This window comes from Petromyzon marinus, chromosome 36 (assembly GCF_048934315.1).
Source record: "Petromyzon marinus isolate PM22_M1 ecotype Great Lakes invasive population chromosome 36, UKy_Petmar_22M1.pri1.0, whole genome shotgun sequence".
NCBI classification, from domain to species: domain Eukaryota; kingdom Metazoa; phylum Chordata; class Hyperoartia; order Petromyzontiformes; family Petromyzontidae; genus Petromyzon; species Petromyzon marinus.
The window spans coordinates 228,867-248,233 of NC_133702.1; the positions used below are offsets into that span (position 1 = coordinate 228,867).

The window sequence follows — 19,367 nt, forward strand, 5'->3', positions numbered from 1 at the left end:
CCGGGCTCACGATTCCTGCCGCGACCGCACTCCGCGTTCGTTCCGCGCTCGTTCCGCGTTCGTTCCGCCTTCTCTGGGGAAGCCACGGGGCCGGGAGACGCCGGCACAGCCGCGACGTCTTCCTCGGGAGGCACGGAGGGGAGGGAAAGGAGGCGGACGGAGGTGGGTCGTGGTACAATCGCGGGAATCGATTCTCGCGCCTGCCGCGTGACGCTGCCTTCGCCGTGCCGGGAGTCGCCGCTTCCATCCGTCCGGTGGGTAAAGTGTGGGGACCACAGTGACTACCAACGTGAGTACTTACAGTGACTACCAATGTGAGTACTTACAGTGACTACCAATGTGGGAACCACAGTGACTACTAACGTGAGTACCACAGTGACTACCAACGTGAGTACTTAGAGAGACTACCAACGTGAGTACCAGAGTGACTACCAACGTGAGTACTTACAGTGACTACCAACGTGAGTACCACAGTGACTACTAACGTGAGTACCACAGTGACTACCAACGTGAGTACCAGAGTGACTACCAACGTGAGTACTTACAGTGACTACCAACGTGAGTACCACAGTGACTACTAACGTGAGTACCACAGTGACTACCAACGTGAGTACTTACAGTGACTACCAACGTGAGTACTTACAGTGACTACCAATGTGGGAACCACAGTGACTACTAACGTGAGTACCACAGTGACTACCAACGTGAGTACTTACAGTGACTACCAATGTGGGAACCACAGTGACTACTAACGTGAGTACCACAGTGACTACCAACGTGAGTACTTACAGTGACTACCAACGTGAGTACCACAGTGACTACCAACGTGAGTACCACAGTGACTACTAACGTGAGTACTTACAGTGACTACCAATGTGGGAACCACAGTGACTACTAACGTGAGTACCACAGTGACTACCAACGTGAGTACCACAGTGACTACCAACGTGAGTACTTACAGTGACTACCAATGTGGGAACCACAGTGACTACTAACGTGAGTACCACAGTGACTACCAACGTGAGTACCACAGTGACTACCAACGTGAGTACTTACAGTGACTACCAATGTGGGAACCACAGTGACTACTAACGTGAGTACCACAGTGACTACCAACGTGAGTACCACAGTGACTACCAACGTGAGTACTTACAGTGACTACCAATGTGGGAACCACAGTGACTACTAACGTGAGTACCACGGTGACTACCAACGTGAGTACCACAGTGACTACCAACGTGAGTACTTACAGTGACTACCAATGTGGGAACCACAGTGACTACTAACGTGAGTACCACAGTGACTACCAACGTGAGTACTTACAGTGACTACCAACGTGAGTACCACAGTGACTACCAACGTGAGTACCACAGTGACTACCAACGTGAGTACCACAGTGACTACTAACGTGAGTACCACAGTGACTACCAACGTGAGTACCAGAGTGACTACTAACGTGAGTACGAGAGTGCCTACTAACGTGAGTACCACAGTGACTACCAACGTGAGTACCAGAGTGACTACCAACGTGAGTACTTACAGTGACTACCAACGTGAGTACCACAGTGACTACCAACGTGAGTACTTACAGTGACTACCAACGTGAGTACCACAGTGACTACTAACGTGAGTACCACAGTGACTACCAACGTGAGTACCACAGTGACTACCAACGTGAGTACCACAGTGACTACCAACGTGAGTACCAGAGTGACTACTAACGTGAGTACGAGAGTGCCTACTAACGTGAGTACCACAGTGACTACCAACGTGAGTACCAGAGTGACTACCAACGTGAGTACCAGAGTGACTACTAACGTGAGTACGAGAGTGCCTACTAACGTGAGTACCACAGTGACTACTAACGTGAGTACCAGAGTGACTACCAACGTGAGTACCACAGTGACTACCAACGTGAGTACCACAGTGACTACCAACGTGAGTACTTACAGTGACTACCAACGTGAGTACCACAGTGAATACTAACGTGGGGACCACAGTGACTACCAACGTGAGTACCAGAGTGACTACCAACGTGAGTACCACAGTGACTACCAACGTGAGTACCAGAGTGACTACCAACGTGAGTACCAGAGCGACTACCAACGTGAGTACCACAGTGACTACCAACGTGAGTACCAGAGTGACTACCAACGTGAGTACTTACAGTGACTACCAACGTGAGTACCAGAGTGACTACTAACGTGAGTACGAGAGTGCCTACTAACGTGAGTACCACAGTGACTACTAACGTGAGTACCACAGTGACTACCAACGTGAGTACAAGAGTGACTACCAACGTGAGTACCAGAGTGACTACCAACGTGAGTACCAGAGTGACTACTAACGTGAGTACCACGGTGACTACCAACGTGAGTACCACAGTGACTACCAACGTGAGTACAAGAGTGACTACCAACGTGAGTACCACGGTGACTACCAACGTGAGTACCACAGTGACTACTAATGTGAGTACCAGAGTGACTACTAACGTGGGAACCAGAGTGACTACCAACGTGAGTACTTACAGTGACTACCAACGTGGGGACCACAGTGACTACCAACGTGAGTACCACAGTGACTACCAACGTGAGTACCACAGTGACTACCAACGTGAGTACTTACAGTGACTACCAACGTGAGTACCACAGTGACTACCAACGTGAGTACCACCGTGACTACCAACGTGAGTACCACAGTGACTACTAACGTGAGTACCACAGTGACTACCAACGTGGGAACCAGAGTGACTACCAACGTGAGTACCACAGTGACTACCAACGTGAGTACCACAGTGACTACCAACGTGAGTACCAGAGTGACTACTAACGTGAGTACCAGAGTGACTACCAACGTGAGTACCACAGTGACTACCAACGTGAGTACCACAGTGACTACCAACGTGAGTACCACAGTGACTACTAACGTGAGTACCACGGTGACTACCAACGTGAGTACCACAGTGACTACTAACGTGAGTACCAGAGTGACTACTAACGTGGGAACCAGAGTGACTACCAACGTGAGTACCACAGTGACTACTAACGTGAGTACCACAGTGACTACTAACGTGAGTACCACAGTGACTACCAACGTGAGTACCAGAGTGACTACTAACGTAGGTACCACAGTGACTACCAACGTGAGTACCACAGTGACTACCAACGTGAGTACCACAGTGACTACTAACGTGGGTACCACAGTGACTACCAACGTGAGTACCACAGTGACTACCAACGTGAGTACCACAGTGACTACCAACGTGAGTACCAGAGTGACTACCAACGTGGGAACCAGAGTGACTACTAACGTGAGTACCACAGTGACTACTAACGTGGGAACCAGAGTGACTACTAACGTGAGTACCAGAGTGACTACCAACGTGGGAACCAGAGTGACTACTAACGTGAGTACCACAGCGACTACCAACGTGAGTACCACAGCGACTACTAACGTGAGTACCACAGTGACTACTAACGTGAGTACCAGAGTGACTACTAACGTGGGAACCAGAGTGACTACTAACGTGAGTACCACAGTGACTACCAACGTGAGTACCACAGTGACTACTAACGTGAGTACCACAGTGACTACTAACGTGAGTACCACAGTGACTACCAACGTGAGTACCACAGTGACTACCAACGTGAGTACCACAGTGACTACTAACGTGAGTACCACAGTGACTACTAACGTGAGTACCACAGTGACTACCAACGTGAGTACCACAGTGACTACTAACGTGAGTACCACAGTGACTACTAACGTGAGTACCACAGTGACTACCAACGTGAGTACCAGAGTGACTACTAACGTAGGTACCACGGTGACTACCAACGTGAGTACCACAGTGACTACTAACGTGAGTACCAGAGTGAGTACTAACGTGAGTACCACAGTGACTACTAACGTGAGTACCACAGTGACTACTAACGTGAGTACCACAGTGACTACCAACGTGAGTACCACAGTGACTACCAACGTGAGTACCACAGTGACTACCAACGTGAGTACCACAGTGACTACTAACGTGAGTACCAGAGTGACTACCAACGTGAGTACCAGAGTGACTACTAATGGGAGTACCACAGTGACTATTAACGTGAGTACCAAAGTGAGTACTAACGTGAGTACCACAGCGACTACTAACGTGAGTACCACAGCGACTACTAACGTGAGTACCACAGTGACTACTAACGTGAGTACCACAGTGACTACTAACGTGAGTACCACCGTGACTACCAACGTGAGTACCACAGTGACTACTAACGTGAGTACCAGAGTGACTACCAACGTGAGTACCAGAGTGACTACCAACGTGAGTACCACAGTGACTACTAACGTGAGTACCAGAGTGGCTACTAACGTGAGTACCAGAGTGACTACTAATGGGAGTACCAGAGTGACTACTAATGGGAGGACCACAGTGACTACTAACGTGAGTACCACAGCGACTACTAACGTGAGTACCACAGCGACTACTAACGTGAGTACCACAGTGACTACTAACGTGAGTACCACAGTGACTACTAACGTGAGTACCACAGTGACTACTAACGTGAGTACCACCGTGACTACTAACGTGGGAACCAGAGTGACTACTAACGTGAGTACCACCGTGACTACTAACTGAGTACCACCGTGACTACTAACGTGAGTACCACAGTGACTACTAACGTGAGTACCACCGTGACTACTAACTGAGTACCACCGTGACTACTAACGTGAGTACCACAGTGACTACTAACGTGAGTACCACAGTGACTACTAACGTGAGTACCACCGTGACTACTAACTGAGTACCACCGTGACTACTAACGTGAGTACCACAGTGACTACTAACGTGTTAAGCATTGGCTACTAACGTGGGGACCACAGTGAGGGCAAGTGGATGTGACCGCGCGATGACTTTGTAGGTCTCCGCCGCGAGGTTTGCAGCTTCGCGCAGGCACCGCCACGCGGAGGGCGCACGGAGCCGGCGCCATGCAGCCGGGCGGCATCGCCTCGCCGGCCCTCGTCAGCTTCTGTGTTTACAACCCCGGCTTCGGGCCGCGTGAGGGCGAGGTACGGCCTCGCTCCCTCCGGCCACACAACGCCTTCTGGCAGTGAATGCTTTCAGCAGCGGTGGCTCAGCGAGCGAGTGGGCTTCGAGTTGCCAGGGCAGCAGACCGCAGGACGAGTGTCGTCTGCAGGCTTCTGCTGCCAGGCCGGGGTCTGCTTCGTCTGCAGCGTCTGTAACCTGGCAAATGTAGACAATGACGCCGGCACACAATGGCCGAGTCTTACGATTGAAGGAAGGGTTCTTTAACATCCACTGCGAGTGAAGTTTTTTTCCGGTTACGACACCCGCAGCGATACTAATCAGGGCAGCCCCTGGATTTTGAACCACGGATCTCTGCAAAAAGCGTCCTATGCGCTATACCTCACCGCCCAGTATAGTCATTGTTTATTGAGTGAGTGGGTGGATGAGTGGGTTTGCGGGTTGGTAGGTGAGTAAATAAATAGGTGAGTGGGTGAGTACGTGAGTAGGTGGGTGAGTAGGTCCCGGCGTGGTGCTGGCCACTCACCTCTTCGTGTGCCACGCCGGCCTTCATCGGTGCTCGCGAACAACACTTGCCCCAACAGTCTGTTAAGGCTACACGGGTGGTCTTTGAGTAGGTAGGCGGGTGAGTGGGTGGGTGGGTGAGTAATCCAGTGAGGCAGGACCTTCATGGGTCTTGAGACTCGCTGAGAATACTCCCGGTTAAAGAATGTATTGTAGTTCACTTCCTTCGGTTGTGATAATAATTGTCATCAGCAAATGTGAAACTGTACTTTCTCAGTTCATGTTTACACTTGATTTTCTCCCAATAAAATTTTGTAAACAAAAATCTGACATTGCCATCTATTGGTTAGATGTTCTGGTGGACAGCAGAGGGCAGTTCCACTTGATCCATTGTTTTGCCATACTTCTAGGTTACCGTGTCCACGCTGCTCCCCGCCTTCACCAACCCGCACTTCCCAGTGCGGCGAAGTACGCTCACGTAACCCCCACGACCTGCACAGCGTGGGCAGCCCCTTATCCAGCAGTAGATCGATGACAAGAGCGCCGGACATGTATAAACTATGTTGGGCGTTTAAGTGATGCGTGGTTGAGGCTGCTTGACTCGTCACTGATTTTTATTCTGGATCTATGTTCACCAGGAACACAAGAAGATTCTGTACTATTTCCCTTCCGAAGTCAACATTGACGATAAAATCCGAAGTGTGGGACTTTGTGAAGCCATCGTCCAGTTCACAAGGTTCGTGCTCCTCTATCGTTAAACGTTGACGCTTGCTTTACCCGGGAAAGTCTCAACGAGTCTCAAGATTCTGTTTTAGGATGGTCCTGCCAGTTTTCACAGTAGGTGGCGATTTTGCTGTTTGTCATCCCAAATGAGAGTGATTTGCAGTGTGATTTTTGAGCATTGAGATCATTTGAGCAATACCATTTACATTGGGGATTGTTTTTAGCTAATGGAGGAAATTGGAGAACGCGGAGGAAATCCATTCAAAACATGGCAAGAAGATAAAAACCCACACAGTAATGCACCTTAGTTGGGAATACAACCCAGGAATTTATTGCTTGGAGGAAAAAGTGTCACCCGTTTTCTACAGTTACATGCTAATCGCTCACATTAACATAGCCACTTCCGTGCCTTCTAATTCTCACATTAACATCATGCTAATCTCTCACATTAACATAGCCACTTCCGTGCCCTCTTAATTTCTCACGTTAGCATCATACTAATCTCTCACATTAACATAGCCACTTCCGTGCCCTCTAATTTCTCACGTTAGCATCATACTAATCTCTCACATTAACATAGCCACTTCCGTGCCCTCTTAATTTCTCACGTTAACATCATACTAATCTCTCACATTAACATAGCCACTTCCGTGCCCTCTAATTTCTCACGTTAGCATCATACTAATCTCTCACATTAACATAGCCACTTCCGTGCCCTCTAACTTCTCACATTAACATCATACTAATCTCTCACATTAACATAGCCACTTCGGTGCCCTCTTAATTTCTCACGTTAGCATCATACTAATCTCTCACATTAACATAGCCACTTCCGTGCCCTCTAATTTCTCACGTTAGCATCATACTAATCTCTCACATTAACATACCCACTTCCGTGCCCTCTAATTTCTCACATTAACATCATGCTAATCTCTCACATTAACATAGCCACTTCCGTGCCCTCTAATTTCTCACATTAACATCATACTAATCTCTCACATTAACATACCCACTTCCGTGCCCTCTAATTTCTCACATTAACATCATGCTAATCTCTCACATTAACATAGCCACTTCCGTGCCCTTGTCGAGGAGGCCGCTCTCCTATCTTACAGTTACATGCTAATTTCTCACATTCACATCCCTAGCCCCGGCCACTTCTTTATGACCCTTGGGCTACACCCATTTCAAACCTTTTAAAAACTGCCTCAGCAGCAGACCATGCTTTCCCACCTGATGACGGACGCTTGTGTTGCACCTTGGTATCCAAAGTCAGTTATTTGTTTCAGATCGCTGGGTTGTTGCTGTGTGGATGCGTTGTGGCTGTGTTGTGACTGTGTTTGTTTTGTGACCGTCAGTGTGTTGTGACTGTGTGAGGTGTGACTGGAGAGACAAAGGTGGTGCTGGCCACCCACCCCGTCATGTGCCGTGCCGTCATTCATAGGTGCTACTCGCGAACTGCACTTGTCCCAGCAGTCTGTTCAGGCAATACGGGGAACTTTGTGTTGTTGTTGCAGGACGTTCTGCACGGAGGAGCCGGCGCAGGCACTGCACACGCAGACGAACCGGCAGCTCTTCCTCGAGGCCGAGGAGAACTTCTGGATGGTGATGGTGAGGGACACCGCACAGCGTGCTGGCCGCGAGGCCTCGGTCCCCTCCATCCCCGCCGCGGCTCTGTGCCGGGGACGGCGCGATGGTGCTCCTCGCTCCCTTCGCGGTAACGTCGCGGGCGGCGGGAACACCGTGGCTTAAGCAGCGTACCCGGGTTGGGTTGGCCACTTTTTCCTGCAGACCAAGCTCAGCAGACGTGCTTCTCAGCAAACTTGAGATTTGAACCTTGTTCTTGGTTCCAACCGCGTTACGCGGCCTCCGGCTGCTCAGGGCCCTCTCTCACTGCTGGTGCCGCCCAATTGCCGAGGGCACCGTCGTAGCGGTCCCCACGAGTTCGGTGACCGATGGCAAGAGAAAACCTCACAGTAGATGGTGGGAGACTGTTAGAGCAGATCTATGGGTCTCTGTGTGAGTCTATGGGTCTCTGTGCAGCAGCTGCAGGGTTTGCAGGAGGGTGCAGAGCATCGGTCGCGAGGAGATGCAGTGGGGGCATCAACGGCTATGGCCCGTGACATAATATCTCGTTTGTATGTGGTGCTGTTCCGTGTGGTGCGGTGGTGTGCTCTCTGGTTGTGTGTGCTGCGCGGTTGTGCGGTGTGTGCCCAGGTGGTGAGTAACCCCACGTTGGAGAAGCAGGAGAAGGATGGACCGCGCACGCGCGAGTACCAGGAGGAGGAGCTGCTTGTGAGTTTGGCTCTCACCGGATCTCGCATGCACACGGATCTCACGCGGATCACTTGAGACCGTGTGTGGCATCACTGCCAATCTGCTTGGGTGTCCGACCATAGCTAAAAACAACATACGATGGAACCGGTATCAGCCAAACATCCCAATGTGGAAACATTACCTGCACATTACTCAAATGTGATCACAGCAGCAGCAACGTCACCCAATACTGTGACAAACTTGGCAGGACCATCCTGAAAAAAGGTCTTGAGACTCGGTAAGGATTTCCTGGGACATGAGCAAAATCGTAATCAATAAGAGGTCCGTGTCTGCTTACAGGACAATGTCTACAAAGCTGTCCTGCAACAGAGTTACAGCATGTACAAGGTAACGGTCACACTGCGGTGAGATTCACCTACGCATAATATTCTCCATCTGAATTGTATGTGTGTACTATGTGTGTATATATGTCTTTGTGTATTGTGTGGAGTTCCGTGCGTGTGTATTTGTTTTTGTGCACCTAGCATGGCACACCACCGATTAGCACGGTTGGCAACGTACAGTGCGAAAGAAGCTCAACATAAGTAGCGTTGTTACTTCACCGGCACTTTATGACGAACGGCGGTTGTTGTGTGTGGAATGCATTGTGTGTGTTAGTATATGTGCATCTTTGTGTGTATTAGTGCTGGTTGTGAATGCTACCATTGTGTGCATGCATGTGTGTTCTATTGCGTGTCTGTGCATGCAGCTTTTCAAGGGGACGTTTGAGACGGCCTTGGCTGCAGGTGGAGTGGAGACTCTCAAACGGCGTCTGCACGAATTCTTCTCGCGCGTGAGTCTCACTCCCTTTCCTGCCAGCTACGGTGTTCAAACTCCTTCCGAGCAGCAGCCACGAGGACGGGGTATTGCCACATGGGCTACGTATTCCCACCCGCAGCGGGTATTGCTACTGGAGGCGGTATTGCCACGCGGAGATGTATTGTCAATGGAGAGAGGTCTTGCACGGGAATCCCCCCATTTGAAATCACGCAGCAGCATCGCGCCCATACTGCGACAAACGTGGCAGGATCCGCCTGAAAAAGTCTTCAGACTCTGTGAGGCTTTCTTGGGTAAATGTGCAGAAAAATAAAAATCCACTTGCTCAACTGCCATACTCTGCAGAGCCAGGAGGTGGCGGTAGTTAGCAGGAGATTCCTCACCTTTAAATGCCATTTGTTGCTCGAAACTTGATATTTTGAACCCTTGCGTCTGTGTTGAGCACACGTGTGAACACAGTAGTTGTGACGCTGCCGTGGTGTTGGTGCGCTCTCCCCAGTACCTGCCTACGCTGCGCCTGGCGCAGTGCGACCTGCTGGACGCCCTGGGCGGCATCACGTTCTTCCCGCTGGACAAGATGACGTACCTCAAGGTGCAGTCGTTTGTCAACCGCGTGGAGGCCGCGCTCAGCGCCGTGTCCTGCACGGCCTTCCTCTACCACGAACAGCTCGTGTGGTGAGTGAGAGGGGCTCGTGTGGTGAGTGAGTGTGTGTATTAGGGTATCTGCGTGAGTGTACATGTGTCTATACATGTGTATGGGAAGCGGTAAGCATACCGTGCTCCGGACCCGGTTACCTGAGTTCAATTTCCGTTCACGCCCAATATCGGTGACCATATCTGAACCGGTCCTGGGTCTCGTCTAGGTTGACACAGCCTTAATTGAGTACCTAGTGCGCCGTGTACATATGTATGTACTTCAAATATAGATATGTATGTACGTATGATGAGCTTCTTTCGCATCGTACATAGCCAACCGTGATAATCGGAGGCTACACGGAGAACCTTTGTCTACATGCGCAGGAGCGGTTTGGAGCAAGAGGACATGCGAATTCTCTACAAGTATCTCACCACGTCGCTGTTCCCCAGCACGGTGGAGGCGGAGGTGAGAGCCGCCAGCCCCTTCGCCGTCCGGATGACGTCCAGTCGCTTCCCCATAGGCGCTTTAAACGGCTGTCTCCGCTGTAACGAGTGTCGTTTGTTGCACCCCAAGTGCTGTGGGACGCGGCCCCGGCGCGAAAGGCGCTGTGACGCGTGATGAAAACGGATTGCGAGCGAATCTCCGATTACGCAGCTATTTGCCAATCAAGAAAACGGGGTGTTTCACGTGACGCTATTCTAACCAATGGGATTACTCGGTCCATGCATCAATTGTCAATCGACGCAAGTGATTAACCCTCGTAGTATCGATATTCTAACGTGGCTGTTGGATCAACTGTGAGCAGAATCGATACACCTTGATTCAGGTTTCACAAGACCATATATGGGCAGAGATACGCCCCTACGGGCAACACCACGCCTACTTTCTTCCATATATGGGCTGATCGGTGATTCCGTTGTTGGATCCACTGAGCAGAATCGATACAATAGACACCTTGATTCAGGTTTCACAAGACCATATATGGGCAGAGATACGCCCCTACGGGCAACACCACGCCTACTTCCATATATGGGCTGATCGGTGATTCCGTCGGGTGTCTGATTTGATTGTACGACAGCGCTCTGTGAGAAGCGACGCGACGGTGTGACACGTCCCGGTTGCTCACATTGAGTTGACCGTGGCTGGCGGTTGCGTTCTGTGTGTGCAGCTGGCAGGGAAGGAATCTCCCATTCGCAGCGGCAGCCCCACCAACCTGCAGCACTACGGCAGGTGAGACATCTCCCTCGCACCACCGCCATCTCCTGGCTTGCTAGGATATGGCAGTACAGCAAATAGATTGTTGCAATTATTGTACACTACTTGTTATGATTCCGCTTGTTTACGCAGGAAACACTCACTGAGTCTCCAGACTCAGTGAGTCTCCAGACTCAGTGAGTGTGCAATTTAGTAATATGGAGGTGATCGTTTAAGAATTGGGGTGTTAGGCTAACACCAGTTACACTTTGTGTATTGTTTTTAGCTATAGGAGGAAACCTATGCAGAACAGGGGGAGAGAGAACATACAGACTCCACGCAGACAGGCGCCCGAGTTGAGAATGGAACCCCGGCCATTATTGCTGTGAAGCGCCGATACATTCCTGTGTAAACAAAGCATAAACAGAACAACAATAATTAACAAGTGTGTGAGCGCGCAGGTTCCTGCTGGGCCCCAGCAGCCTGGCGGAGCCGGGCGGGTCGGTGCGCGTGCCCCGCATCTTCGTCACCACCAACACAGCGCCCCAGGAGCTGCACCTCATAGTCTACAAGGTGCGCCCTACTCACCGCACGTCCGCTGTGCGCCTCGCAGGGTGGGCGCTCGTACCTGACCCTCTCGCTGTGCTGCGATGCCAGCAGCTGCACTGGGACAGCCGGGCAGAACCATCCGGACAAAGAGTTTCCTGGGTACACAAGCAGAGTAGTAGTAATCATAATTTGTACTCTGCTCATCCTGCGTTTCCATGCCTTTCCAGGCGCTGAGTGCGGCCGTGTGCTTCATGGTGGACGGTAAGTGTGTGCGTGCTTCATGGTGGACGGTAAGTGTGTGTGTGCGTGCTTCATGGTGGACGCTAAGTGTGTGTGTGCGTGCTTCATGGTGGACGGTAAGTGTGTGTGTGTGTGCTCATTTCGTGCCTCTGCCAGTCATATCAGTCAGTCAACCCATGGCACCTGGGTCTGTCCCGTGACTTACTACTAGCAATCCTTCGACACTTCATTCACGTGGCCTCAAAGTGCACCTAGCCTGGCACAAGTGCTGTGGTGACGTCACCGCTACTTGATGACACCACTACCTCGTTGAGAATGGCAGTTATTGTTGTGTGCGCTCAGTACCAAGTTCTAGTGGCAAGTTGATGTTGGTTATCCAGGTGAGAACTCTAGAGACCAGGATGAATAACCTGAGTCACCAATATGACAAACTAAGACATATATCTTAAATATGGTGTCTTGCCTATAACATTTGGCAGTTCACCAGCATTGATCCAAGGAAGCCTGTTTCTGCTGCTGACAAAGATACTGCTTGTCAAAATCGTTCCAGAGTTTGCTTGTTCTGCATCAAAGCTGCTGAAATTACACACTTCCAGAAATCGGTGTGGCTGATTATTGTGTCGGATATGCTTGTTTATTTTTCTATGTGGGGAGACGTGGATATGTGTAGAGGGGTAGTGACATCATGTCATGGGTACTGTAAGGGGATACCTTCGGGAACAGGGGCGAGTGAAGGGGAGGAGCCGCCCAAGGGGTACTTTAGGGGGACCCCGTGACGAAGGCGGCATCGTTGTGGGAGCCCGGAGTGTGGATCGGCTGCGGGAGGTCTCTACCGCTCGTGACCGGACGGTGTTGGCTGAACCCCCGTCCGGGGTCGACGAGTTGGAGAGCCGAAGAGATAGCCGAGAGAAGGGCTCGAAGAAGTCGGTGAGAATCGGCTGGGAGTGATTGGGGTTCTTCTCTCCACGGCCGGGCGGTGTTGAATGAACCCCCGCCCCAGCCCGAGTCGGAGAGCCCAAGGGATAGGCGGAGGTTAGGATGAGTAGAGCTTGGGGGTCCATGGGAAGGACCGAGTATAGAGAACACCAAGCCCTGGTGTGAGTCTGAGTGTTTAACCAGTGTTAAATAATTTTAATAATGATACTGGCTATGAAAACCTAGCTGTTTATAGTGAACTTTGTGGTCGGCGCGTTGAGTGTGCCGTGTGCCGCATGATGTGGCGCGTCGTGTACTTTATGCTGTCCCCTGCCCCACAGCCTCCGTGGATCTCACCATCGATTACTTCCGGGAGCTTGACCGGCTGGTGGGTCCGCAGCTAACGCTCCTAGCCTCCGACATCGCGGAGCAGTTTACGGTCAATCGGCGCGCCGCGTGAGTAGCGGCTGTCGCCTACCTCGGCAGCACCGAGTTCACGACGGACTCGCACACTCGCTCACTTGAATGCTCGCTCGCTCACAACAACAAAAACAACATGCACAGGCAGAGCGGAATCCCACTCCAGTGACACTCCAGATTGTCCACAACACTGCCACCAGCCTTCCCACTCCAACACTCCTACACATCACTCCACATAACTCCACATCACTCCACCTCACTTCCACACGCCACATAACTCTTACACTCCACATCGCTCTGCCCGCTGCGATTCTTGGCTCCCGACGCAATCCTCGTCGTCGTTGGCTGTCCCCGTGCATGGAGCCGCCTGCGTCACGTTTGAGAGGTCTGCTCGTGCACGAATTTGGGTTTGTGTGTCGCGCTCAAATATCCTGCCCGGTGGGTCCATGCTTGAGCGAGCCGCTCCCAACATTCGGAAGGTCGCGAGTTCAAATCCAGGTTGGGGGGTCGACTCAGCCCGTCATCTGTACGTGGTTGATAAAGTATGGTAAGTCCTCGTTTAACGCGGTAGATGCATTCCTGAAAAGTACCACGTAAAGCGAAACACACTTAAAGCAAAAAATATTTCACCATAAATAATGTAACGATAAAATTTGGCGAGATACGATGTACACACACACAGTAAGATGGCGGGACTAATTACTGAGGGTACGCCACCACATTACTGTATCATTCCACGTACTGTATCACTGTACCGCTCATCCACGCAGCTCAAGAAAGTAGTTTGTCGTCGACTGCTCATAAACCGTGTTATAACGAGGCGCGTTTCACATAAGAATGGGAAAAAGGTGTTCCCGAATAGAAAACGCAGTGTGCGAACACCACGCGTTATACGAAGATTTGCCGTACCACTTTGCGGGGAAGTCAACAGCGGTTGTGCTATGGATAGACTCACCCCTGCCATAGGAACATAGACTTTCCACCACCGACCGACGGCTGTAAAGAAGAGATGAGCTCGGCAGAGCTCGCCGGAGGTTTGGCCGCACGTGACGACTTGGAGGGTGGAGCGCTGGTACCCGTTTGACGCGACGATGGCCCCGTCTCGCCGTGCGTCTTGCCAGGACCGACAAGGAGCCGCAGTTCAAGTTCATTTACTTCAACCGCATGAACCTGGCAGAGAAGACGACGCTGCACGGACGGCGCGCAGCGCACGCTATGGCGCCGGCAAATGCGCCGCCCGAGCTCATGCGCATCTTGGGGGACGTGCACGGCGACTTCACCAGGTGACCGCACGCAGCCTCGGCTGCAACCACGGCCCCAACCACGGCCCCACGCCTACACCTAGCTCCAACCCATAACCTGAACCTATAACCCGAACCTATAGCCCGAACCCATAGCCCAAACCCACAACCCGAACCCATAAGCCGAAGCCATAACCCATAGCCCGAAGCCATAGCCTGAACACATACCCCAAACCCATAGACTAGAGTGCGAACCTATATCCCTAACACTACACCTATCTGAGACCACATTGGCTACTGAGACTCCAGGAACAATTCGGGTCTATTATACGAGTACAGTACCTCTTTGTGGAGCAGACTCGCTGCTTTCATAGCAATGTAGAATGTCCACCACTGACTGAGAGCCTTAAGCAGGATTTGAGCACCGATGCGGGAGCTCGCGTTGTCTTTGCAGGGCCAGCGAGGACGAGGAGGTAGTCGTGAAGGCCATGTCCGACTACTGGGTGGTGGGGAAGAAGTCTGACCAGCGTGAGCTCTACATCATCCTCAACCAGAAGAACGCCAACCTCATCGAGGTCAACGGTGCGCATGGCCTCCGCTTACACTGCCGCACGTTGCCCCCTGCCAACTGCCACTGCTTTGCTGTTACAGTCAGAGCTGTTGCTCTTACCTGGCTAAACAAAACCGAAGTTGATTTGGTCAGCCATGTGAGAGCTCAAGAGACGAGGATGGAGGCTCATTTTGCAAGAGTGATCTGGGTCACTAAAATGACAAAAGCAAGGGCATAAACAATAATTAATCAAATAGAAATCACAGCAAAACAACTGTGTTCCTGAAATCTCGCCATCTAACTATCCAGTCCTTCCAGCTGGATTAATGGCTGGAACTCAGCACCCTGTTTACTTTCTGGTATCAAATCCACCAATACTCTTTGCGCATGGATGTTGTGAGACATGATTACGTGAGGCTCCCTTAGGTCCTGTGTCACGTCCGCCCATAGCCTGTGCCACAGGTTGAGCTTCCTGTGTGTGGCCAACTCATTGGGTTGTTTATTATTATTATACTAGCTTTAATACCTAGTTTCTCCCAGGACTTGGATTCTTGTCTTGGATTAATTTCATATTCCCTTATATTTCACTGAAAAACCCTGAAAAAAATTGCTGCTTGCAAGAAAGAAAAAAGCCGAAACAAATAAATGTAACTAATTCAGTCATCATAAATTATTTATTCATAATGTGATTATTTCAACACTTGACTGTACACAACATTTTTGGATTTTGTTTCTTCATCGCTGACAATGTATAATTTTGTTGGATCCTTTGTTCTTGACATTCCAACATACAGCTGTCCATGTGAGAAGCATTCGTCTGTCAAATCCAAACCTGTAACTTTAAGTGACTGTCCCTGCGATGTATTAATGGTGATTGCAAATGCAAGCCGAACAGGATATTGTGAGTAATGTGTCATGTGGTAACACTGTGAGGGTATTGTGAGTAATGCATCACGTGGTATCAGTGTGGTGGCCTTAATCCACTTATACATAAGGTCGATTTTGGCAACTCGGGAAGGGAATGACATAACGAGCCGAAAATAGTCACGTTGACTTAGAAATTCCAAACAGCATTAAGCTGTCCAAATTTCATGACGCCAGAGCTCAGCGGTCGAGAGAGTTTTTGCTGCTTCACACAAGCAAACAGATGTATTTTGTGCTTTATCATTAAGATTCATGCTTGTTCTTGGGAAAGCCTGGGCACCTCACAGTAAGAAGTCCCTTGGTTCGATTCCCGATTCAAGCGCTTTCTGTGTGGACAGCCGTGCCGAGCTCGCCATCATCCCTCTCGTGCGCGTGTGGGGTCAAATGTCATTTGCATTTCTCTCTTGTCGCCACAGAGGAAGTGAAGAAGCTGTCTGTCACCCACTTCAGCAATATCTTCTTCCTTGACTGAGGAGGACAACGTTGGATGTGGAACGCCGCTGACGTTTCCTTGCCACTCTCGAGTGGCGTCCTCACCGGGCGAGCTTTGTGTGGCTTCACTTGCACCGAGCCATTCACTCAAAAAACATCACGGGTAAATCAGACAGTGGAATCCACACAATTCTCATCTGTAAATTGCAAGGAACCCCATCTAGACCACCAACTCAAAATAACTATTTGGCAGTTTTGTGGTTGAGAACCACAACTCAAAGAGCTGAGGAAATGTGGCTGCGCAGTGTCCACGAGTGCAGAGAAGCGGCGCCCATCGCTCGTGCGGCACAGCGGCACAGGCAACACTGGCGGAGCCGCGTCGCCCGCTCGCTCGCCCGCCACCTCCTTGCCCCCCTCCCCTGCCCATCCAACCATTGCGTGGATTCTCACGATTCAGGGGCACCCCCATTTGTGTCAAGGATTAGTTCGTGTCCATTTTTTTGTCTTGCTTATTCCGCCTAGTTCTCTCCATTGGCGCAGCTGTAGAATGCACTGCAGTTTTCTTCAATGACAACAGAATGGTCCTCTCATGCACTCACTCGTTTGTCGCGATGTTACATGGCCCACGGAGACATTGCTCTGATCACCAAACCCTTCCAGTAAACTAAACTATAATTTAAGGTTACATTTTATATGTATATTTCTTAATAATTTTGTAATCATAGTTGTATTCTCGGTGTCCTGTAATTGGTGACCGAGCTATGAGCTTGCCAAACTTGAGCATTTAATTACAGGTTGCTGGAACCTGGTTTCAAACCCCGGGTCTCAGCGGTGTTAGCTCAGCACCCTGGCCTCTGAGCCACCCGGCCATCTCTAATTTTGGAGCTAATTATGAAGCTGGAGTGAGTTGGTAATTCAGCAACGTTGCAGATAAACTTCTCTCTACGATCATGAATCATACAACTTGAAACCTTAAATACATGGGTTTGCTAAATCAGGTCTTTGCTATACAGTACTTTATTTAAAATTATCCGTTCACTCGTGTAAATAAAATGCTGCCATACTAAACTCAAGTTAATGCCGAGCTTTGTTGTAAACCACGATGTCTGTCGCAATAAACGAGCCACGTGGGGAGGCTTGCACAACTTGAACGTTTCTGCTGCCGATTGTGCAGCGCGTGGATGTTTTGTGTCTTTGCTGAGGGTGACAAACGGTGGGGACCTCATCCGGGACTTCGTGTTGTAGGCAGTCTCGGGGCTGAAATAAGCCCTCGAACAGGGATCAGTATCCCCACATCCTGCTACTTTGCTTGAAATCTGTCAGCTCAACTGTTGACCCTTACGCAGTAAGGGGCCATCCATTTAGTACGTACGCATGGAGGGGGGAGGGGGGTTAACCCAAATGCGTACGCTTGCGTATGGGGGGGTCTACTGACAATATACATATGCATAGGAAATGGGGGGGGGGGGGGGGGGTGAAGCCTCGATAATAATTTGTCTACATTGGCCTTCAAATGAGTTAGATCGTTCGGCGGTGGACTATCTGCTTAAATTTTGACTTAACTTTCGTGACTGCAGGAATTCATATTCTTGGTTCTTTTGGTAAAGTCACGTAGATAGAAAATTAAATTCAATAAAAAATAAAGCAAAAAACCACGACGTTTCGATCACAACACAAGTGGTCTTCATCAGGCGGAGAGAAAATAGGGGGCAAGCCTCCAAATGCAACTGCTTATAATAAAAGGGCTTTCAGAGTCAGCAAAGCTGTGCGGCGTAAACAGCATGGGCGGGGCAGCCAGTGCTCATGTCGGAGTAAAGCACTAGAAGTAGGAGTGAAGCGAGTGTGTTAGACAATGGGGGGAGGGAGGGGGGGAGAGAGAGGTGGAGCTGAAGGCGAGGGTGCAGTCCAAGTGTGTTAGACGTCGTGTCCCGGCGGGGGATTGCCTGGCACAACGGGTTTTAATCCGAAGGGTCTCTCGAGGGAAAGTCCCACGGATTCCCGGTGCCAGGAGATTGGCCGACCCTCGCAGGACAGGTCACATTGCGGTGCCCCTAAATTGGCTTAAAATTGTCTGGGCGCACAAAGGTTCACCGGGCCAGCCGCAATGAGTCATGCACAACATCGGGGAGGGGGCTGGTGTGAAATATTAAGCGAGCAGAGCAGACGAGGTTAGGGGATCCCAGCGCCTCGACCTCCCCCGGCCCCAGGCCAAATACACATGAGCAGGGTGTGTATTCGCCAGCCAGACGTCCTTCCAGATTAAACGGGTTGAGTTAGAAATTAATGAGTCCGGGTGCATAGACAATAGGTCGCAGGAGTAACCGTCCCATCGCTCCATGTAAGGGAAGAAAAACGAGCAAAAATCACAGGTAGGCGCACGGTTGGCTGCGCTGGATAACGTAACCCTGGATTGTTGAAGTCAAGGGGCATAAAAAGGGGAGCCTAAAACCGTTCAGATGAGAACTCTTCAATCTTGATTTGAAGTTTTCGTGACTGCAGAAATCCATACTCTTTGGTTCTTTCGGTAAAGTCACGTAGGTAGAAAAAATAATAGATCACGACGTTTCGATCGCAACACAAGCAACCGTCATCAGGTGTGAAACAAACACAGCAGGAGGACTGCTGTCGTAGGAGAAAGCTGCTGCAACAAGAGTTTATATCGGATTTTGGTGGGCCCAACCCAAGGGTAAGTGGGCGGAGCTAGAAAAGGAATTTGTACGTAAATGTAAATGTGAGAGATTAGCATGTCAATGTGAGACGGCCCAGCCACCGGAGGAGTGCCAATGAGAAGATTAGCATGTCAATGTCAGAGAGCTGGGAAACAGGAACAAAAAAACCCTAAGAGCAAGAGGTACACATGATGAGAGGGAGAAAGAGAGAGAGGCACACAGAGAGTCGGAAAAA

The 19,367-nt window shown here is 50.4% G+C and overlaps 1 protein-coding gene across 4 annotated transcripts; it reads left to right on the top strand.

Moving 5' to 3' along the window:
- The first annotated feature begins 34 nt into the window (after positions 1–34).
- On the top strand, positions 35–17,608 carry LOC116949454 (vacuolar fusion protein CCZ1 homolog). Of its 4 annotated transcripts, none has more exons than XM_032966821.2 (16): positions 35–162; positions 4,917–5,064; positions 6,184–6,281; positions 7,786–7,879; positions 8,486–8,563; positions 8,885–8,932; positions 9,294–9,377; positions 9,861–10,036; positions 10,382–10,463; positions 11,167–11,228; positions 11,654–11,765; positions 11,969–12,002; positions 13,238–13,352; positions 14,438–14,599; positions 15,012–15,139; positions 16,448–17,608. In XM_032966821.2, the coding sequence occupies exons 2-16, from the start codon at positions 4,984–4,986 to the stop codon at positions 16,501–16,503; spliced, it is 1,410 nt and encodes a 469-aa protein (XP_032822712.1). In that variant the 5' UTR covers positions 35–162; positions 4,917–4,983; the 3' UTR covers positions 16,504–17,608. The 4 variants fall into 4 exon arrangements, with proteins under 4 accessions (XP_032822712.1, XP_032822711.1, XP_032822708.1 ...); XM_032966820.2 differs by having other exon boundaries at positions 152–254; XM_032966817.2 differs by lacking the exon at positions 35–162 and adding an exon at positions 171–289.
- The last annotated feature ends 1,759 nt before the right edge of the window (positions 17,609–19,367 follow it).